At 37.5% G+C, this 23,806-nt stretch overlaps 1 protein-coding gene across 1 annotated transcript; it reads left to right on the top strand.

The window, feature by feature from the left end:
- The first annotated feature begins 9,421 nt into the window (after positions 1-9,421).
- On the top strand, positions 9,422-22,704 carry PLA2G10 (phospholipase A2 group X). Its single transcript, XM_051963289.1, has 4 exons — positions 9,422-10,330; positions 12,896-13,046; positions 16,740-16,846; positions 21,580-22,704. The coding sequence occupies exons 1-4, from the start codon at positions 10,288-10,290 to the stop codon at positions 21,720-21,722; spliced, it is 444 nt and encodes a 147-aa protein (XP_051819249.1). The 5' UTR covers positions 9,422-10,287; the 3' UTR covers positions 21,723-22,704.
- The last annotated feature ends 1,102 nt before the right edge of the window (positions 22,705-23,806 follow it).

The following is a 23,806-nucleotide window of genomic DNA, read 5'->3' as shown; positions in this document are numbered from 1 at the left end:
CATAAGTCAGTTACCCATAGCTATTCCCTAAAAAAATTGGATCCTCTATATATCTTTTAATCAGGGAGAAGCTAGAATCAGAGAATCTAGGGAAGAACTTCAAAATCTTCTAAGATTATGGATTGAGATCTGGAAAGAATCTTGAATGCCATTTAATCCAGCCTTCTTCTGTTACAGGTGGAAAAACTGAAGTCCATTGAGGTTTAAGTGATTTGTTTCAAGATTACACAAGTAAGTTACCTGTGACTCAGTTTTATTTAGATACAGAGAGACTTATGTCCCCTATTGTAAATGGAATAGGCATAAATTAAACTTTTGTTAAAGTTTCTTCTGCCCTCCCAAAGGGAAGAGCAGCAGAAAAGCACTCTGTTAAATTTTGTAAGTACCTTCTATTGCCACTGATATCCCATGTGCCCCTTGTGGGTGGGCATAACTCCCTTTGATTGTGTACTTAAAATTAGCAACACTCTCTTTCTGGACACTTTCTACTATAGTCACAGGGTGAAGATCACAGTTCACTCTCAGCTTGGGTGCCATGAACTCGATTGGTGAGAAGGGAAGACCTTCCGAGCCCTCTATGTCCTCTCTTTTACACCAGCTCTGAGAAATGATTTTAGGAGTATTTATTTCTGTTCTGTGTCTTTTATTATCAGTTTCAGTTGCCAGTAGGGATTCCCTCCGTTACCTGAAGTTTGAACCATGGTGACCTTGGAGTCGGGTGGGATATTGCAGTCAGCCAGCTTAGCAGCCAGCCTTGAGAAGGCATTACCTTAACAGCAAAGTTTGGAACTTGAAACTTAAGCCTGTGATCTATACAAACTGAATTAAGTGAAAAATCTAATTCTCTTTGAATGAGACCTGATGCGGGAAAGATTCCTTTCTACATTCCCACCCTCTCCTAGTTAATAATGTAAACTACCCTTTAACTCACAAATCCTGGTCTCTTTGAATTCCAATAGAAGATCCGGATCTGTCCCAGCCCCACTCGGATCTGAGCCAATTTTGGGGCTACACCCAAAAGCCCCTAGAGCTAAGTCTCCTATTATAAAAAGGCCATGCTGGGAATCCCTCTTTGCAGAGATTCCAAACATGGTAGCCATGTGAGTACCCTCTGTCCACTGGAGCTGTCCATTGCCTTCCTTATCTCTATTTTCCCCTATCTCCTTACTTCCAAACCTAATAATAAACCTTTATTATCAATCTAGCTCTCCGGGCCAATAAATGCTTTTATTGGGAACTCGTGCCGCTACTAGATCCCATTTACCGCCGTATCCTTGGGCCGAATCCAAGGGGCTTGCAGGGGAGCTTTGCTTGACTCCCTGTACCCCAAACCTGCCACTAGACCTCAACTAAACACTAATTTTATTTAGGTACCCCAAATCTAGACCTCAACAAGACCAACTGAAGATTTCTCAAGAGGCTGTAAGACCTTAGATTTTAAACTTCAGGAAGTCACAGGATCCCTATTGTCAGAAGAAAAGTGAAAATCTAGGTTTAAAATTCAGGGATCATGTGACCCCCAAGCAGTAGACAAGTGTTGCTGACCACTGGGCAATGGTTACTTCTTTTTCAGTCCATCCAATGAATTTAAAAATCAACAGGAAGAGGCGTGAACTCAGTTCTTTTGTGCTTGGACCTCCCCTTGCAAGGACTGAATAAATGTTTTCTGTTTGTATCTGAAGATGCCTCAGAATAGTCAAATTGGGTAAGGGGGTGTCTAGCATCTCTTCCACACTTCCTTTTGCCATTGGCTGAGTGGTACAAAGGTAGAGTGGAGGACTATGCCTCCCACACATTGGGAGAGTGAGGTTTGTATGCGATCATATCTGTGAGAGAATTATTTCCTTGTAAAAGCCAATCCAAATGTTAGTGGCTAAAAAGAACTAGGATATTAGAGACCAATTAGGAGATTAATACTGATGGAATTAGAACCATTTGTAGAAAAGCCTAGATACCCCTAAATCTCCTTAAGAGTAGTGATAAACCCTATGCGGAGGATGAAATCTAACACATTTGGGGTTCAAAATTGCCCACTCTATAATAACTCAGTTCTGAGCCAATAATCATTTATTAAAGGGACCTAGCCCCCTTTAATGAATAGAACTTCAGATGTTCCCCACCTTCTGGGATAGCCAATTCTTCTAGGGCCTTTGTTTTATAGTGCTTAATACTAAGATAGTACATATAAGGCAAAATAAAATGCAGGGTCTTGTTGGTTAATAAACCCTCTTGGAGAACCATATACACACACACACACACACATACATATCCATAAACATATATACATACATATATATATACATCTACATGTCTGTTCTTTCTCTGGAGGTTGATAGCATCTTCTTTTATAAATCCAAATCTTTCCTTGTTTTTCTAAATCAACCAGCTCACCATTTCTTTTTATTTTTTATTTTTTGGGATGAGACAATTAGAATTAAATGACTCGCTCAGGGTCACACAGATAGGAAGTGTTAAGTGTCTAAAATCAAATTTGAACTCAGGTCCCCCTTCATGGCTGGTGCTCTATCCACTGTGCCATCTAGTCACCCCCAGCTCAACATTTCTTATATACCATACCTTATTTAGCCATTCCCCACTTGAAGAACAACCATCATTTTAGCCAATTCAATAGGTATATAAGTTATTTTATCAAAGTAAATACCAGGGGCAGCTATAGTGGATAGAGCGCCAGCCCTGAAGTCAGGAAGACCTGAATTCAAATCTAACCTCAGACATTTAATACTTCCTAGCTGTGTGATCCTGGGCAAGTCACTTAACCCCAATTGCTTCAGAAAAAAAAAAAAAAGTAAATATCAAAGTTGTTTTAATTTACATTTCTCTAACCAATAATGACTTGGAGCATTTTTTCTCATATAATTATATAGTCTTCATTTCTTCATCAAAAAATTGCCTATATATATCCTTTGAGAATTCATTGGGGTATGAATTTGACAAAGTTCTTCATTTATTTGAAAAATGAGTTCCCTATCTGAAAAACTGAAAAATTTCCCCCCGATTTTCTGTTTCTGCCTAATCTTGATAATATAGGTTTTATTTATACAAGAAGTCTAATTTAAAAAGTTGAAATTGCACCTCAACAATGGTCTCTCTCTCATTTCTTCATATATTATTCTCCTATCCTCGAGTCTGATAAGTAATATATTCCATATTCTTTTGATTTTCTTGTGATATCTCCCTTCATATCTAGATTATATATATATTCATTTTGACCTTATCTTGTTACATCATTTAGTATTTTGGCCTATAACTAACTTTTTCCAAAATAATATATATATCAGCTTTCCCAACAATTTTTACTAAATATTGAATTCTTATCCCCAAAACTTAAATATTCCCATTTGTCAAACACAAAGTTACTATAATACTTTACTACTGTGTATAATATGTCCACTCTATTCCACTAATTCACTTATTCATTTCTTATCTTGTCCCAGATAGTTCTGTTATCCCTTTCTGTGTTATGGATAAATTAATCCCATTTACATTCTAAATTATAAGTACTTGTTATATATATATTTCCCTCCATCCAATTTTTGCTCATTATCTTTCTTATCCTATTTACTTTATCCCTTTTCATTGGCTTTGTAATTCTGGTCAAGCAAGCTCTTAATCTCTCGGTTCTCTAGAAAATTCCTAGACTCCAAGGTTCAGAGAAGGTCTTGAAGTGCTTTAACTCCCTGCACCAATGAAATCACAGGTCCATTTTCTCTTCCTTTGCATAAATATCTATCATTTCTATAGGAATGTTATTAGATCAGATATCTATGAGCTGTCAATAGTATAAATGGCAGGAGAGGTCTCATTTCAAGTCAAATGTAAATTTGATTCAGTTTTTAAATGAAGGACTATTTGCCCTAACATTTACTGTGATAATAATAATAACAATAATAGCTAGCATTATTATAGCATTTTAAGATTTGCAAATGCCTTACATATATTTGTACAGAACAAACCTGTAATGTGGACACTATTATTATATCCATTTTATAGGTGAGGAAACTGAAGCTGAATGAGCTTAAGTGACTTGTCCAGAGTCACACAAGTGACTCTGATTTCAATTCAGGGCTTACTGTCTCCAAATCCAGTAACTATCTATTATACTAGCAGGTTCTGTGTCCAATATTGTATAAAGCTATAACATCATGTAACAGAACCTTCTCCAGAAAAATAGATATACTTAGGATATGGCTGGAAATTTTTGTGTTCATGGCAAATACCACCAATCACAATTGGGTCAATGGCATGAATTATGCCCTCCTCATTCTACTCCTTAGCAAGAGCTACCAGAGAACATAATTCTGCTACTGAGGCCATTACTAGAGGAAGAAAAAGAGGAAACGAAATCATTTCAACTCATCATCATGTAGATTCCTATTCTGACTTGATTAATTCAGTATTAAACTCTCTTGTTTATTAAGCTGAAGTATAAGACATGAGGAAGTATAATCTAAGACACAAGGCAGCTAGGTAGTACAGTGGCTAGAACAATAAGCTTACAATCAGGAAGACTGATCTTTATGAGTCTGAATCCTGCCTCAGACACTTAATAGCTGTGTGACCCTGGGCAAATCATTTCACCCTATTTGCCTCAGTTTCCTCACCTGTAAAATGAGCTAGAGAAGGAAAAAGATGAAATGTTGGCATTCTTTAACTTTGATGCTTGTAGGCATACTTGTAGGATACTTTGTTATGGCTCAGAGCATACTAATTACATTCCATGACTCTAAATACACTAATTCATTATTACAATTTGACTTTTCAGTGCACTCTGCATCCTGTGATGCTGAGATTCTGTAATTCAGTTTATAATGTTCCTGATACACATTGAATGGATGCCCATCAATTGGAGAATGGTTGGGTAAATTGTGCTACATGAATGTTATGGAATATTACTGTTCTGTAAGAAATGACCAGCAGGATGAATACAGAGAGGACTGGCGAGACTTACATGAACTGATGCTAAGTTAAATGAGCAGAACCAGGAGATCATTATACACTTCAATAACAATACTCTATGAGGATCAACTCTGATGGACGTGGCCCTCTTCAGCAATGAGAGCATCCAAATCAGTTCCAATTGATCAGTAATGAACAGAACCAACTACAACACTGGGAAATGAGTATGGACCACAACATAACATTTCCACTCTTTCTGTTATTGTTTGTTTGCCTTTTTTTTTCTTCTCAGTTTATTTTTATCTTATTTCTAAATCCGATTTTTACCTTGTGTAGCAAGTTAACTGTATAAATATGTATACATATATTGTATTTAACATATTTAACATGTATGGGACTACCTGCCATCTAGGAGAGGGGGTGGAGGGAAGGAGGGGAAAAGTGGGAACAGAAGGCTTTGCAAGGGTTAATGTTGAAAAATTACCCGTGCATATGTTTTGTAAATAAAATGCTATAATAAAAAAAGTTTCTGATACAAACATTAACTTCCTCCACTAGAATGAAAGCTCCTCAAGGCCTATTTCATTTTTGGCTTTGGGTCAAAGGTATTTATAAATGGTAAATTGAAGAACCCATGTAATAAATTTCAACTTGAGCTCATCTATGCAGATGAATCTATTTCCTACTGCCAGACAATGTAAATCATGTAACCTCATGTATTTCCTTTTTTTTTTTTTTTTTTGTTTGGCAGTACTATTGTTGACTATAGCCTGGAGGCATTAAATATTTGTATATGTGTATGCCAAATTTACCAACTATACTACCATAATAAGAAATCTTTTTTCTTAAAAATTAACTCAATCTGGCTAATATGCATTCTTTGGAGCCTCTATAAAATATTTGGTAGTATTCAGATCCCCTGTGAGTTCTGATTTCCTAGTATCTTAATCTCTCTTTTCACTGGTTAGGAAGCACAGACAGGGCAGTCATAATTGGAAGTTATCATGCAATGATTACAACTTTCTTTGGATTTCATTTGTAGCACTTTTTTTGGAAATTCTATAATGAACTTACCATGTAATGTTGCATATTATCATTTTCTGTGCTTATCTCATAGCAGTACTAGACTTTATATTCCATGAGTACAGAAATTTTATTTAAACTCTGTATCCCCTACACACATAACACAGTTCTCTGCAATTGTTAACTTGATCAGGACCAGCCTCTAACTTTTAGGTGACTGGAGCCAAACTAAGCAGGCTAGAGACAGGAGAGTCAGGAATGAAACAGAAATTTAATTTCAAAAAAAGGAAAATGGCTTGCCACAAGGACACATATGCTAGATTCCTGCCCCTACTGTGGAATGCCTCTTCTAAGGAGATTTTAATACTTACACCAATGGTTGTATAGCCCTGTTAAAGAGGGGTAAACAGCAACAGCAAACAACTGGGCTTCATAACCAGAAACAATTCTGGGATTCTGCTGTGCTGAGGTCAACTAGAGGGTGAGAGAAAAGGATTATTGTTACGCTAAGCTCAGGGCATAGCTTGCTTGCTGGCCTTAGCTCTGAAAAACAGGGTGTCTCCTAATATCTTGATATACTTAATATTGTGTACTGTATGAATGAATTTTTGCACATGAGGGTTTTTTTTTCCCCTCTTTTATGATTTCTTTGGGATTCAGCAGATTAAAGCTTCTCAAACTGTATGGGATTGTGTAACTGAATGTGGGGATAGTGAAAAATTTAGCAACAGTAAAAGGTTTTGAATGTGCAATGACCAAAAATCAATTCAAAATCAAATGCATAAGGAGGAAGTTTAATTTAGCTTCATGCTAAAATATTGGGATCATTTGTTAGATCAGTTCAGCAAAGCCAGTATAAGGGTGAGAAGTGGTTATGTAGATCTATTATGGCATTCCATCCCTCTTAAAATAAATGACAAAATGCTGAACAAATCAATCAATTAATCATAGGTTTTAGAATTAATAAGAAAAAATCCTTGACCAACTAAAGTGACTTTTTTTGACAAAGGAAGTGTGCTCAGATTGGCTGAAGAAATTTGATAATAGGACTAAAAAGATTTAAACAAAGGGAAAGTGAATTCCAGATAAATCCCTTATAGAGTAAAGCCCAAGGCTTTGGGTCGAAGTCTCTTTCTCATAGATTGTTGAAGGAAAAAAGGATTTTATGAACTTCAGTGGTCCAGAAGACTTGCAATCTTCCCATCATTATTTTCAAATCAGTTAATGACCATGGATAGCAGTGTCTGCATCAGAAGCCATGAAGAGATTATATAAAGATTCAGTGCTTTATGAAGAGCTCAGCACAGAAGCTATACCCTACATGGGATTCTAGCAAAAGAACTTCCAGAAAGTATGAGCTATCCTTTTGCCACACATGCTCTAAGCTTCAATCACTCTGTACATGGAGGAAATTCGTGTATCACAGACTTTTTAAGGAAATGTATGGGCCAAATTTACCAACTATCCTGCCATATTAAAAAATCTTTATATAAAAATTAACTCAGTCTGGCTGACTAATTGATAACTGTTCATATGTTCATGATAAACCCTAAAGACATGAGGAAACATAGCTAGCCTTACTCGAGGCTCCTGACTTAATACATTGAAAGCTGAGATCATATGCTATACCAAGAAGAGCCTAGAGAATTGAGAGAAATAATAAGTTTTCTCTTTTATTAATAATGAATTACTGAATTAGGGTGAAGATTGTTCCCCTTTCTGTTCCCTCATTCAGAAATTATTATCAATTTGAAGGATATTGTGGATAATGTGATTGGATTAACTTTCCCCTCAATTTTGTTCAGACCCCATTCAAATTGTCCACTGTGTTCTACTCAGGTATGGTTGGATACCTTTTCTAGGTCAAAGCTTCTTTTTTTAAAAAAAAAATTTAGGTTATACATGTACATTCATATTTTACACATTTCCATATGAGTCATGTTGAGAAAAAAATTAGAACAAAAGGGAAAAGCCACAAGAAAAAAAATAGAAAAAAAGTGGAAATAGTATGCTTTAATCATATTCAGTCTTCACAGTCTCTCTTTATATGTGGATGGCAGTTTCCATCCAAAGTTTATTGGAATCACTTGATCCTTGGACCAGTGAATTGCAATGTTTTCCTGGTTCTGCTTGCTTCACTCAGTATCAGTTTATGTAAATTTTCCCAGGCTTTTCTAAAATCAGCTTGTTCTTCCCAGGCTTTTCTAAAATCAGCTTGTTCATCCTTTTTTATAAAACATTACTTTCTACACCATAACTTATTTAGCCATTCCCCAATTGATGGCATGTACTCAATTTCCAATTCCTTACCAGTACAAAAAGAATTCCTAAAAATTTTTTGCACATGGGAGTCCTTTTCCCTCTTTTATAATTTCTTTGGGATACAGGAGATCAAAGCTTCTCAAACTATATGGGGTCATGTAACTGAATGTGAAAAATTTAGTAACAGTAAAAGGTTTCTGAATGCACAATGACCAAAAATCAATTCAAAATCAAATGTGTAATGAATCTGAGGTGTGTCTGCTAGTCCTTGCAAATGTTACATCACATTGACTTCACTGTAACCTTCATTCTCAACACACAACATGAACAATTTGAGCTGTGCATGCATGAACACTAGCAGAAACATCCCATCTTAGATTTAAGACAGGATTGACAAAAAATTTCTCAGGCAAAAAGTAGTCACAAGTGGGAAAAGTTTAAGAAAGCTTGGTCTAGATTGCCCAAGTTTGAGAAAGGTCTGGGAGTAAAAGTGACATAATCATTTATGTCCTCCAACCCTTCCTTAAAATAAGTTCCCCTGTACCAACCCTGAAGTCAGGAAGACTTCAGTTCAAATATGACTTCAGACACTTAACACTCTCTAGCTGTGTGATCCTGGGTAAGTCACTTAACCCCAATTGCCTCAAGGGAAAAAAATTGATTCCCTTTCATTATAATATTCCTTATCTCATTAATCATTAACCAAAGTTGATTGCCCTCTATTGGGAACACCCACTCCTCCAAGATCACATAGGTAATCATGATCCCCTTCACTAATTATTAATTAGCCATGATGGATGAAAATGATTAATTACCCAGAAATTAAGTCTCTTAAACTTTTTATAATCACAGAATCCATCTTCAGAGTCTCCAATACATGTGCAGAATTCTCTTTAAAAAAAAAAAGTTTTTATTTTCAAAACATATACACAGATAATTTTTCAACATTGATCCTTGCATAGCCTTGTGTTTCAGATTTTTCCCTCCTTCCCCTCACCCTCTCCCCTACATGGCAAGCAATCCATAATATGTTATACATGTTAAGATATATGTTAAATCCAATATAAATATGTTAAACATATTTATACAATTCTCTTGTTGCACAAGAAAAATCAGATCAAAAAGGAAAGAAAATAAGGAAGAAAACAAAATGCAACAAACAACATCAAAAAAGATGAGAATGTTATGTTGTGATCCACACTGAGTTCCTATAGTCCTCTCTCTGGGTGTAGATGGCTCTCTTTATCATAAGATCATTGGAACTGGCATCAATTATCTCATTGTTAGAATTGATCATCAAAATTGATCCTCCTATAGTATTGTTGTTGAAGTATATAATGATTGTTGTTGAAGTATATAATGATCTCCTGGTCCTGCTCACTTCACAGCATCAGTTCATGTAAGTCTCTCCAGGCCTCTCTGAAATCATCCTGCTGGGCATTTCTTACAGAACAATAATATTCCATAGCATTCATATACCATAACATATTCAGCCATTCTCCAACTGATGGGCATCCACTCAGTTTCCGGTTCTTTGACATTACAACAAGGGCTGCCACAGATATTTTTACATATCTGGGTCTTTTTCCATCCTTCCGTCCATTTAGTGTATTTCCTTGGGATACAGATCCAGTAGTGATACTGCTGCTGTAGTGGTAATTGCTTGTTTAAAAAAAATAAATAAAGTACTTTATAAATATTGACTCAATGGGCTCCAGGAAAAGGATGGAGAAAAGAAAAAGCGAGAACAGTTGAAAGGAGGTGCTTCTCAGATCCAGGCGCTGCCTTCTCACCCAACCAAAAGCCTTGAGTTCAACTGATGGGGGGAGTGGGAGGTGGGGCAAGATATTAAGGACCGAACCCTCTACCCAGGGAGGGAAAGTTTAAATAGGAATCTGTAACTACCCCAGCCCAGTGACGCTTCCCAGGTATCCAGCCCCCTGAGTAAATGTGAACCTTTAGCACTGGTCAGCTGGGTGGGGGGTGGGGTCGGGGCGGGGTAAGTGGGGACGGTAAGAGAGCGGCTAGGTACTTGCAGAGGAGTCAGCCTTGCGACTCCGCTCTTACACCTGCAACCCAGAGCAGATGGAGTCTGTGTACCTGCTGCTCCTGCTGCTCTTCACACCTGGTGAGTCTGGTGAAAACTCTCGGAGCGCGCGCTCTCTTTCCCATTCCGAAGACCAGTTTCACCGGCCGGAGAGCGGAGGAGGAAGAGCTGGGAGGGAGTGGAGGGGAGAAGGGAGGGAAAGAAGAGAGATAGAGGAAAATGGGTTGCAGGAGACCTAGTAGTCCTCCCAGTCTCTGGCATCAGACTCCGTCCGCACGGGCTCCCTTTGGTCCCACTTCGCGGAGTCACCCTCTTCCTCGGACTCTACGGAAGTCTAAGCTGAATAGTGGGACAGGGGGAAAGAAGTTTCTGTGCCCTGGATAGGGCTATGGGGTTTTATGGGAGGGGGAATTTGGGGGATTTCCTAGTTCTCTAGAATAGCGAAGCCACAGGAAACCAAAAAATTCCTGAAATCTTCACGCAGCCGGGTAATGGAATGGATCTTTAAACCTCAACCACAACGGAAAGTAAATAGGGGTTCTTCAGTATAGGAGGGAGTAAGGGTAGGGGCAAGCTCATTACACAACTATCCCCTGGTCTATTTTCATACCAGCGGCGTCGGGTGAAAACGAACCTCCAGGCTTTTAAAGGGAAAAAGATGCGTCGAAGTGCAGTCCTGGGGTGGGTGTCGGGAGGAGGGAGGAAGCGCCTCATTCATCTTGCTTTATATACTTGAACCACGGAATCTTTTTTAGCTTTTGCTGCTTCTCTCTTACTACCAACTACTTTGAATCGTGCCTAACAAGAAGGCTCCCAAACTACAGGGTGTAATCACCTCAGATTGCTAGCCAGAGCTGCGAGAGAGTAGGATAGGATGATTCATGGCGATAAAGCTAGAAAAGGACATGGGGACAGCTGTTTCTAATGCAAAGGCTTCGCTTCAGCTTGCTTGGGATATACTTGAACCCAGCAGTGACTGGTTAGGAGAATCAGACACATATCCGAGACTTAGCTTCCTTGAAGGGCGTGCTGGAGTATTTTCTTTGGTCAGCATACACTGCTCCCTCTATGTAGGCCATCCTGGTTCTTAGGAGGTATTTGGATACAGCCAGAATCAACTACATGGAGAGGTGAATGGGTGGAGGGGGGAAGGGCAGAAATTCAAACTGAATGGCTCTTGTAGATGGGGCAAGGATCAGTAGAATAGGGGTTAACTCTTGAACATTAGAAAGTGGAATGGAGTGGGAGGTAGGAGGAGGAGTGAGATCTTCTTGTGATCAGGATGGAAAGAAAATGGAGTCTGAAGGGAGTGTCCCGTGTTCCCTTCTTCACAGAGGAAGCTAAGAGGGACAGTGGATAGTCTCTGTTCTAGAATCAGGAAGACCAAGGTTTTTAAATCTATCCTCAGATACTTAGTAGCTTTGGGACCGTCAGTCTGCCATAGTTTCTTCAACTGTAAATGGGTATCATAATAGCACTTAGCTCATAGGGTTGTTGTGAGGATTATTTTAGATATTTGAAAGCATTTAGCTAACACATAGTAGGCCCTTAATAAATGCTTGCTTGTTCTCTTCCTTCTCTAATCCCACTTCCATACACTTGCTAACAGTTCTACTAAGTCCCCAATTCTATTATTCCTACTGCCCCTCTCCCCCCACTTGGTATTGAAATTCTCTTTACTACCTCTAACCCTGCCTAGATCTAGGGTTCAAACAAGCATTTAGTGATTAATTGCTTCCTATGGGCCTTGTGCTACCAGCTTGATTCTGCTTCCCGGGCAGGAAAAATAATAGTGCTTTGCATTTAATGGAGGGTTCAATAGAAGTGAAATGAATTGAAGCTGGTTTTTGGTGCCTGCTTATCACCTCTTGGGACATCCATTCAGGGAACCTGCCCCTAAGCATTTGCCTTTCTGGGGCAATATCTCAAGATATATTTCTTCTTTATCTAATCCCATTATCAATTTAGTCTAATCCCTCATTCCCTCTGAGCTAGCTGCCTTCTTAAACAGCAAAGATGGTATCTCCTTTCAGTAACTTGGAAGGCTAATTACTGATAACCAACCCTGAGGGAAATTTGTATTTTAATAGATGACTCTAGAAAATGAAAATTCTTAATTCTTAATTCTTTATTTCTTAAGGAGTGAATCTTGTTTCAACTACTGGGAAGTGAGATTCCAGGGGAAGATAAAAATGGGTCATTTTGATGTACCTTAAATCGTAAGATTTTGTTATTGTTGAATCATTTCACTCATGTTTAATTCTTCATGACTCTTATTTAGGGTTTTCTTCCTGAAGATACTGGAATTGTTTGCCATTTCCTTCCTATAGTCTTTTTATAGATAAGGAAACTGAGGCTAATAAGAATTAAGTGATTTGCTCAGAGTCACACTGGTAATAAGTGCCTGAAGCAGGATTCAGACTTATGAAGAGTTTTCCTGACCAGCTCCTTCTACATGACATAGAAGTGGTTTTTCTATGCTTTCCTTATCCTTCTAAAATATCCTTAATATTCATTTTTACCTCATGTGATTTTAAATAAAAATGTACTGCAGTGGGGAAATGAAGATGGTGGTAGAGAAGCTGATAATCAAACCTTCCTGAGGTTCTGACAGATCAGTTCTAACTTAATTTTCCCCCTTCTCAGTTTTAGGGAAATCTCATGTGCATCGGAGGGGACTCTTGGAGCTAGCAGGAGCTCTCAATTGTGCTACAAGCCGTTCAGCATTAGCTTATGTGAGCTATGGCTGCTACTGTGGCCATGGAGGAACTGGTTGGCCAAGAGACCAAACTGACTGGTAGGCATCATCTCAGCCCTGTCTCCCCAATAATTGTCATCTTTCCTTCCTTATTCAGTAAAGACTGGTTTTGATTTTGGTTCTGGCTGGAAAAGCCAATTACATAGAGATAAATTCTAAAAGGGTTTAGTTCAATAGATTTCCACTGTTACTTTTGATACACTGGTGCTGTTCTTTTTACTTAAAATTGATTCAGGCAATTGAATGCTGACTCCTAAAATGGCAGTGGGTTGATTTGAAGCAACTATACTTTTCTTCATTGGTCCATTTGTTGTTGTTTTAATAGCTTTTTATTTGTCCAAATACATGCAAAGATAGTTGTCAACATTCACCTTTGCAAAACCTTCTATTCCAATTCTTCCTTCCTTCTCTACCCTTCCCCCTTCAACACAGCAAGCACTCAAATATAGGTTAACTGTATGTGATTCTTCTAAATATATTTCCATCTTCATGCTGCACAAGAAAAATCTGATCAAAAGAAAAAACCCAACAAAATAAGCAAACAACTCCTTCCTTTCAAAAGGTGAAGATATAAAGGATCCACTTTCAGTCTCCATAGTTCTCTCTGGATATGGATGTCTGTTTCCACAAAGATGTCCATTTGTAAAGTGACAGGATTAGGCATATGTTCTATTACCATGGAACAGAGGAAGATTAATGAAGAGATTCAGCCAAGAATTTGAATAGCATTTTTAGAATGCTCTAACCCAGTAAGACTTTTAATTTTAATTTTTGGAGTGACATATATTAAGTTGGATCCTCTATCTTAAGATGGAAACTTCCTGTAGAACTGTTGCTAATAGATGTAATGGGCTTGAGTTGATGCACTGAGGTCCCAAGCACATGAGGCTAAATAGTAATTGGACCATACTCTATTAATATATAAGCTTGGAGAAAGAATGCCCCCTCCCCCCCCCCCCCCACTCTTTGTGCAAGTCCTGATGTGTTGTATAGGAAATGACGATTTTGGTGGGTGGGGGCAGGGGAGTAGAAAGGGAAGGGCAGGAGAGACTGCTTGCTTTTGCCATTGCGACGATTCTTTTTGCTTTTTTGCTGAGGCAGTTGACTTGCCCATGATCACACAACCAGGAATTGTTAAGTGTCTGAGGCTGGATTTGAACTCAGGTCCTTCTGACTTCAGGGCTGGTGCTCTACCCACTGAGCCATCTCCGGCACCAATTGTAATGACCGCGTATTTAAAATCAGCCGGAGTCAGGAACTCAGGGTAAGGGAAAAATCTTCAGTCTTTATTGAAGTGAAGAGGTGAAAAAAGATTGCGATAGCAATATGGGCAGCTGTGACAGAAAGCCAGCTTAGCAGAGAGAGAGATCTGAGCTGAAAGGTCGTTGCAATGGCAAAAGCAAGCAGTCTCTCCTCCCCTTCCTTTTCCACTCCCCTGCCTCCACCCACCAAAATCATCATTTCCTATACAACACATCAGGACTTGCACAAAGAGTGGGCGGGGGCCATTCTTTCTCCAAGCTTGGTCCAATTACTATTTAGCCTCATGTGCTTGGGACCTCAGTGCATCAACTTGAGCCTCAGCCCATTACAAATAGATATGAGTGCTGAACCAGAGTTCAAATTCTGTCTCAGATCCTTGGCAAATCCCTCAGCCTAGAGAAGGCTAGTTTCTTCTTAAGTGGCAAATCAGGTATATCACACATGCTACTGTTTACACACATTTGTTTTCCCCCAAGCATTCATAGGAAACTTAGGGGCTTAGTGGTCACTTTGAGGACTGATATAATTAAAAATATTTGTTTACTGGCCAGTTGCCAACATCTCAATAACTAAATACTGGGAGGATCTGTTAATTCCTTTGATTAAGTATTAGAGATTACATGAAGAAGCACTTAGAGGTTAAGCAGTCTACTTCATGGTCACATAACATCAGATCAACATAGAACCTAAAACTTAAGGATTTCTAACCCAATTTATTATACTAGATGACTTTTTTTTTTTTGTCAAGGCAATTAGGGTTATTGATTTGCCCAGGAACTGTAGTAAGTGTTAAGTGTCTGAGGCCAGATTTAAATTCAAGTCTTCTTGCCTTGCCTTCAGAGCTGGTGCTTTGTACATATACCGTGCCATCCAAATGCCCCTTAGACTTCTATTAATAGAAAAGGAAAAACCTAAGAAAATGGAATGACTTTCAGTGAAAGTCATTAAGGTTACAGCTGCCAGTCTTAGGAAGAGCATCCAGCATGGTTCTTGTCATCAAGTGGCCCAGGAAGAAATTGTTTCTAGTGCTTTGTCATTCATTACCATGTTGACCTTGGGTGAAGTTCCAATCAGTTTGCTATGATTCCATAGTGGTAGTCTATATTATACTCTATAGAACTGTGAACTGCAGATTATAAATCCACTTAAGCATAAGCCTTCTTTATTTTCCTTGGAATGGTAAGCAAGTCCCATGTAGTGAAGGTTGAACTAGTTATATGGAAAGTCCAACTTGTTTTTGGACCTCTGGACCACTTTCTTGTCCAAAATGAGGTGACCATCTTGTGACCTAGTCAGTGTAGATGCCCCATGCTTTGCCCAACCCAAGATACTCCTGACATAACATTTTTAGCGAATGTATCCTTTTTGATTCATGAAACAAGGTACTTTGTATAGCTGCTTTAGATTTGTTCATCTATCAAATGTACTAGTGAGCCCCATAAAAATAAGGCCCTGGAAGAAGAGGGCATCTCAGATCATGAGGAAGATCTAAGGTCCACTTCATCAGAAAGGACTTGTGGACCCTTTAATAAGTTGTCATCGGCTCAACTCTGCCTCAGGCTCTTTTCTTGCACTCTTATCTATTGTGTGTAATTCTAATCAGGCTCACTCCTTAGGCCTGCCAATGTTGACCTTAGTAGGAAACCTACATTTATTACTTAAGTAATACCACAATCTATGATCGCTATTTCTTGTGTGTTAATCTTACTGCCCTAGGTAGATATAAATTTTGGACAAGGATAATGTCCTGTGTTTGACTCTTGGAATACCTAGCAAAGTTTTAGGAACACAAAGTTAAGTACTGAGAAGGAATTTAAGAAATACTAGATGAATCCCTGAGGGCAGAAATCATACTATATACTTATTTTCTATGCTCCATAGTACCTAGTGGAGCTAGGGTGCTGAGTAAATAAGTGCTCAATAAGTTCTTGTTGAATTGATAATATACTTAAACCATAACATAGTAAAAAGCAGGAAATAAAACTAATGGAATTTATTATCCTCAAAAGTGGGAGAAATTGAAAATGTCAGTAATTTCAAGAAAAGTCTAGTTATGAGAGTGGTGCCTTTGGAAGATAAAGAATATTTAGATGGGTTCATAATGACTTGCTAGGAAAAACTATGTGAGGGATATACCTAATTATTGAAATAGATGTGAAGGGGGAAATATCAACTTCCTGCAACTATAATATGTTCCTTGGTATCCTTGTTAGAAACAGAACATGAGTAGAACCCACTAAGGCACTTGTGATGTCCTTGCTAGCCACAGAGGTCATCATGAAGAGCAGGTGAATGGAGGGGGGAATAAGACAGGTATCCTAACTTCACTCTTCTTGCATTAATTTTGCCTTCTCCTACCACTTAGTTTGTTTTATTGTTATTCTTTACACATGTAGCTAAAATTTGTCTCTTCAGTAACTGTAACATAATTTCTCAAGTAAACTATGTCCGTAACATTGTTATCTCCAGGTGCTGCCATAAACATGACTGCTGTTATAGCAAGGTGGAGGAGGCTGGCTGTGGCCCCAAAACAGGACGTTATGATTGGAAATGCACAAACCAGAAGGTGGAATGCAGTAAGTCGAGAGATTCCTTGTTCCTAGCCCACCCCTTGCAATCATGTCCTTTTTTTCTGATAATGGACTGGTGGAGTCTACTGGGATTCCTGTGCTCTAAAAACTGGGCTGAGTCTGGCCCTTCAGCAAATCTCAAATTAAGTCTGGTAGTTTTTCTGTTTGGAGGAGTTAGCTGGGATATATAATTTTCTTTTTTAAGTGAAATACTTAACTGGTTATTGAATTATTGCAAGTTAGAACTAGTAGAGATGTCAGTTGATCTTGAAGTGTGGAACATTTAGATTTAAATCCACCTTTTGGGAGATTCCATCAAGGCCAAATAGCCTAGTGGACAGGATGCTAGATTTGGAATCAGGAAGACTGATTCAAATCCTATCTCTAACACTACTTGCTACCCAGAGACTCGGAATGGGAGAAGTTGATAGTAGTCAAATTAGCAAAGGAAGCTAGAGAAGATAGCTTTGCTTCCATCTGTGGATGAACTATTTCAGTGATCCAGGCATACTTCCCAGCTGGTTTTGCTATAATTAGTTTTTCAATGTGGAGAGGGTTCCCATACAATCAAAACTTCAAATCAACTCTGCCTCACAGACAGAACACAGTCAGAATTCAGCTGCCAGGCTAAGGGAACTCCAAGTGGAATGTTGCTCTACCTTAGGATCTCCTACCTCCTTCTGCTTTCCCTTTGGATTAATAATGTGGAGATTGATTTGGGTTAGCCTACAATTAACTCTTGAATTAAACACTAAATGTCCCAGGAAATGATTTTAAGCTATAAATTGCAATGCAGGTATTGACTTTTATTGATATAGGGAATTTTCTCACCAAAGAGTTCCTTAGGCTGATAGATACAGGTCAAAACCACACATTCCCACTAGGTGGTGTCATGGAGCAAGGACAAGTATAAAAACCTTTAATGATTTTAAGCTATAAATTGCAATGCAGGTATTGACTTTTATTGATATAGGGAATTTTCTCACTAAAGAGTTCCTTAGGCTAATAGATACAGGTCAAAACTACACATTCCCACTAGGTGGTGTCATGGAGCAAGGACAAGTATAAAAACCTTAGAAAGCAACTCTAGTATATGAGGGAAACAATTGCTTTCTAAATATTGAAGAAAATAGAGGAAGACTTTCAGGTTTGTGAATATCTCTGTCCTCCCTCCCCTTACATCACAGCCTTATGTCATATACATGACATATCTCTCGTCATAAAACTGTTTGACAGTAGAACTAGTACTAGAATTCTAGTTCTATAAAAAAATAACTAATCTTATCACCCTCATTTTACAGCTAAAGTCATATGGTTAGGGGCAGGCAGAAAACCAAAGGATAATGTAGTTGCTAGGTAATAGTTTCCTATTTAGCAGTTTCCTCTACATCATGAGTATTTAATGAAATGGAACTTTGGCACCTAAAATACTTTCCCCAGCCTTCTTAATCTTGGTGGCTTCTGTCTGTGATTATCTCTATTGCGCATGCCTCATTTCTACAGTTGTATCCATATTATCTTCTCCACTGGACTCCAGTTTGTCCCCATCTTATAGAATGAGGAACTGAGGTGAATTGCCTAGGGTCAAATAGCTAAGTGTCTGAGGCCACATCTGAGCTGGTCCAAACCTGGTGCTCTATCCATTGTACAACCTAGACACCCTGCTTAGCACACAGTATGTGCTTAATAAATGTTCCCTGACCTTGCAAATGCATGTTAAATATTATTTTAACAGAAAGAAAATTGCTTCCAATATATTTGCTTACATACCTTTAGTATGTTTATCAAAAAACACCACCTTTTTTGGAGATACTCTAAATAGTGTTCTGCTTATTTTAATTACATGTTTGCCCAATTTCCATTTATGGGATGAGCATAAATATTAAAAAAAATTGGATTATGATAATATTTACTCAAACTCCTCCAATAACTTAAAATGTGGTATGCAAACTACTTAGCGCTGTAGTTTCTTATTGGCGATTTCTTTTGGGGGTGGTTTTCCTCTCATATTTTTATTAGTCCTTATGAATCTGGCTCCAGCAAGAAACACGGCCAACATATTTTTTATTTTAGAAAAATTAGACCACAACTTGCACAGAATTGGGCCTGAGGTAAGGCTTTTATCCTGCTCTGTGCTCTAATTCTGCATGCTTGATGTCTTGTTCTCCCAGTAATATGACTTAGAAAACAGTTAAACTCAAAATTTGGCAAAACATCAAAATGACTTATATGTTCCACAGGAACATCTGTCTCATTAGCTACCTGTTTTCCTCCAACCATAACTAAGGTTTGCAATATAGTAAATGTGATCCTTTGCTTTCCTATAAAGCAAAATGTATGGAAAAGTTCACATTGTGGCTGTCAGTAAGCAAGTAAAATAAAAGCTGGATACCACCTAGAACATAATATATTGAGTCAGAAGTAGGCAAGAGGGTGAAAAAATACAATATATTTTGCAACAAGAATTGGGTTTACTGAGAGAAAAGTATGCTAGAATTAAAAGTTATCTAGAAAGTCATCCATCCCAGTAATATGTTTTTCTGTTGTATTATGAAACTCTCAGGATAACTTAATGTAGTACTCATGATATTCCTTACAACTACCTGCTGTTTAAGGCATCATTAAAAGATTTTTAGCATGAACCCCGAACTAGGGTCATGAAAACCATTTCCCCAATGCAGAAATCCTCTTTAGAATATCCCAATCAGGAAGTCATGTAATGCAGTCTTTGCTAGTAATGGGGACTCTACTACTTTATATGACATTTCATTTGGAAATAACTCTAATTATAAGACTTTGCTAGAAAAAAGCAGTCAACTTTATGAAGGAAATTTTCAATCATCATCCCTGGAGAACAGATTAAACTGAGTCTGAAAAAGGTTAAACTCGAGCAGAACAAAAATCAGAAGTAGGCATTAAGTCCTAACTAGCAGGCTGTAAGTGATCATAACTAATGAGGCAGATCTATTTATTCTTGTTTTCAAAATCAGATCTCGGTTTAGACCTGAGGTTTGCTTCCTGGAGCTTTTGTTATATTTGGAGCTCACAGAATCTTAGAATAGAGATCTTAGTAAATACTGTCTTATTTCAATCCACTATAATTATCTGTCTCTCAGAGCTGAGATTAAAAGTTTTTCTCAGGGTAAGTCAATGTGATAATAGGGTTTGACGACAATAAGATCAGATTGTTCACTTTAATTCACCATACATAAGTAACCTGGATATATGGAATCTCTCTCCCTAGATATTCAACTATGATTCAACATATAAAATCCTCTTATCACTTATCTGAAGAATTCTGACCTTATCAAAAACATGGCATATTCAGGAATTTTTGCTTCATTGTGTACATTGGTTACAAAACATTTGCTTTTTATTTTTTCCAATAGAGAGAAAAAAATAGAATTTTGTTGATGGGGAAAAAATAAGTGCCACTTTTTAAAAAAGAAAGGAAAAAAGTTTATGCAGGCAAATTTGCTTAAGGAACTTCCTTCTCAACGTTTGAGAATGGCTTCTCTGAAATACTGTCAGCCCAAGAAAGTACAACAGATTGAAAGTTTTCAAATAGCAGAAGCCAGAAAACCCACTGGATTTTTCTCGATATCAACCATATTTGAAGAATCCATGAATGTATAAATATTCCAATAACTAAATCTTCTGAATTTCCAGAAGTCTAAAAGAAAAAGAACAATTTGTTCCTTTTCAATAACTCAAAGTCATCCAACACCAAACCATTTTATTCTGTGTTCTGAACAGTGAGATTCACTCTCCTTTTTACTCTGTAGTTTCTGGTGATGACTAGGAGAAAGCTTATAGAAGGAAAAGGTCTGGATCCCTATTTATGTGTGTGGTATTTGAGGTCCTGTTAAATTACCCAATTAGAATTTAACATAGTAAGAGGTGGAAGGGACATCATTTAGTCTAACTCCTTTAGTTCTGAGTGTTTATTTGCCTTATCCACAGTCACAGAGATATAACAAGTTCAGTGCTCTTTCCACTGCACTGTAATGCCTATTTCAACACTCCCATTTCACAGATAAGAAACTGAAGAGATGGGTTACATGACTGACTTGGCATTATAGATTGTACCAGGTATTGAACCTGCATCTGATTCTAAAGCCAGTACTCTTTCTACCGTCACTGGATTTCTTACTAATCTAAGAAAAAGTTGCTAAGGAAACCTGTACAAACCTAGATAGGATATAAAGATTTTGGTGATGGTTTTTCTAAGTAATCTGGTGATCTCAACCTTAGTTACAGTTTCACTTAGATCTAGGCCTGAGTTCTAGACAAAATTCCTGGAATTTTAGTTTGTCTCTGTTTCATGGGCATCCTACTTCCCCATCTCAAGCACACTTGATGCTTCGGTCTATATGGAATCCTGGAGGATTAATGAGCTTATTTTGCAGCTAAGGAAAAGTTAGATTAAGTGAGTTGTGAAGAATCACCGAGGTAATTTAAAGGCAGAATTTGAACCCAGGATTTCTGACTTTAAATTTAAAATCTATAATTTTCAAATCATGTAAAAACAGAGACCAATAGGGAAGAGATTTAAACTTGAAATACATAATATTGTAACAATGCCAAGAAATATTGTGGATATCCTGCAGTATAGTTGGAATGTCAAACTTTCAGAGCCTGAGTGTTCTATACTTCTAACTTGTATCTTATCTATATTGCTCAGTGTACTTATTTGGCACATTTAATCCCATGATTTGTATTCTCTCTGCCTCTTGCAGATGCCGATCTGAACACGTGCCAAGAAATGATGTGCAAATGTGACATGGAAATTGCCCACTGCCTGGCCACAGCAAAATATAATCCAAAGTTAATTTTGTTCCCCTCCTTCCTTTGTGGAAATAAGATACCGAAGTGTGACTGACATAACTTGGAAATTTTGTTTTTGACTGTGGCAAAATAAAGGTTCTTCTGTATTTCTCCCTTAGAAGGCTAAAACATGAACCCTCATCTATCACCATGCTTCATCTCCATTGAAACCTACCTGGAAGCCATTTCCTTACTTTGAATCCAACGGACTTATCCAAGAAAGAAAAGTGTGAAAATGGCACACTTTTGCAGACCCATGTCTTCTAGGGATAATGTCGAACTATCTATGACTTTAAGGATAGGGATTTTAAATCAAAGGAGACTAACAAAGATGATAAACTTAAGGGAAAGTACTTAATAAATAAAAAATCAGACAATAAGTTAAAAAAGAGGTTCTAGCACCTCTTATTTCACTGTATGGTCTGAGATTTGGCATCTATAAAATGAAAGTAGTAATCTATTAAATTCTGCTTTTACAGCAAGAAATTTGCTCTCCAATATTTTTCATTGATTTCTCTTACAAATAAGGAATTCATCATCAAAGACATTCATATGGAAGATATTTTAGCTGGTAAACATGATTTTCTGTTTACTTTATCTCCCTTGGGAGCTTTAGAGGATTAAAGAGTGATGTAAAGTCAGGAAAATCTCGTAATTCAAATGTGGCCTCAGATTCTTATTTCCTATGTGACCTTGGACAAGTCAGTTTCCCAAGTATAAAATAGGATAACTGCCAACCAGCATCTACCTCCAGAATTATTGTGAGGGTGAAATAAGTTTCTAAAGTGCTATGTAAATGCTAGCTATGATTATTATAATTGTCAAAGAAACTAAACGTGGTTTCACATAAGAAGTGGGGATAGGGTATAAACTAAGGATTACCTCTCCTGTTTATTTCTAGTCTTGTAACTAGATCAAAACTTTACTTGTTTTATAGAATTGCTATTTTATCTAAATCTCTGGTGTCTAAGCATTCTCTGTACAGAAAGGACATTTAATAAATGCTTAAACTGCACCAAATTATTGGTGTCATTCAATTGGAATGAGTTCATATGCTTTGTTTATAATTCTGGTCATTACAATTATTAAAAATCATTTATATAGAACCTGAGGTTTTGCTAAATGCGTCAGTTACAAGGACTCTGCAAATATTATTAGTACCATATTTCAGATAAGGAAATAGATTCAGTGCGAATAAGAGGTTTACCATGGTCATAAGTCTTGAACCAAAGTCAACCCTATGTCTAGTATTTTAATCACACCTATCCTATATCAAAATAAATGCTTCAAATGTATCCCTATTAGACGTAACTAGGTGGCACAGTGGATAGAATGCTAGATCCAAGTTTAATCTACTTCAGAAAGAATGCTTATTTCTTGAGTGGAGACTTAATTTCTCGGCTTAAAATAATGTTTTACACATTAAGGCTGGGAAGTGGTGCAATAAATAGAACATAGGACCTGAATTCAAATCAAGCCTCAGACCCTGAGCAAATTACTTAATTCCAAGTTAATTCTTCTGTAAAATGGGGACGCACTGGGGGAAAAAATGCAATCCTCTCCAGTATCTTTGCTACAGTTCATATAATTTCATATTTATAAATCACAGCTTTTGGTACAGATATCACACCACAAAGACTGATACAATGTGAGGTCAATTGTCAAATGGTTCTTAAAAGTACAATCTTGAAATTTGTCACATCCAATTCTTTTTAGAAAAATGATTTTTAGGAAGCATGGAGATGATCAAGTACAACTAAAAATAGTCTTCATTAATTGCTCAGTTCAAATGAGGTCCCACAGAGTTGGACACATTTGAACAAAAAAGACTGGATAGCACTGTGGACAAAATACTATGGTGAAGCAAAGTTGTGTCTGTGGGGATTTTTTGGCAAAGATATTGGTCTGCCTTTTCTTTCTCTAAATTTTTACAGATAGGGAAACCGAAGCAAAGAGGATTAAGTCACTCAAAGCATGCTAACTGCACCACTTTGTGGCTGAACTTGAGTTCAAATCCAACTTCAAAACTATATGATTAGGGATAAATAGTGGAACATAATAGTATCCACCTCCAAGGATTGTTGTGAGGATCTACTGAGATATGGCTTTGTAAATCTTACAAACTAATGGCTATTATCA

This window comes from Antechinus flavipes, chromosome 1, assembly GCF_016432865.1.
Source record: "Antechinus flavipes isolate AdamAnt ecotype Samford, QLD, Australia chromosome 1, AdamAnt_v2, whole genome shotgun sequence".
Lineage (NCBI taxonomy): Eukaryota > Metazoa > Chordata > Mammalia > Dasyuromorphia > Dasyuridae > Antechinus > Antechinus flavipes.
The sequence above is the reverse complement of the archived record's forward strand: the minus strand, read 5'-3'. Positions and strand labels throughout refer to the sequence as shown.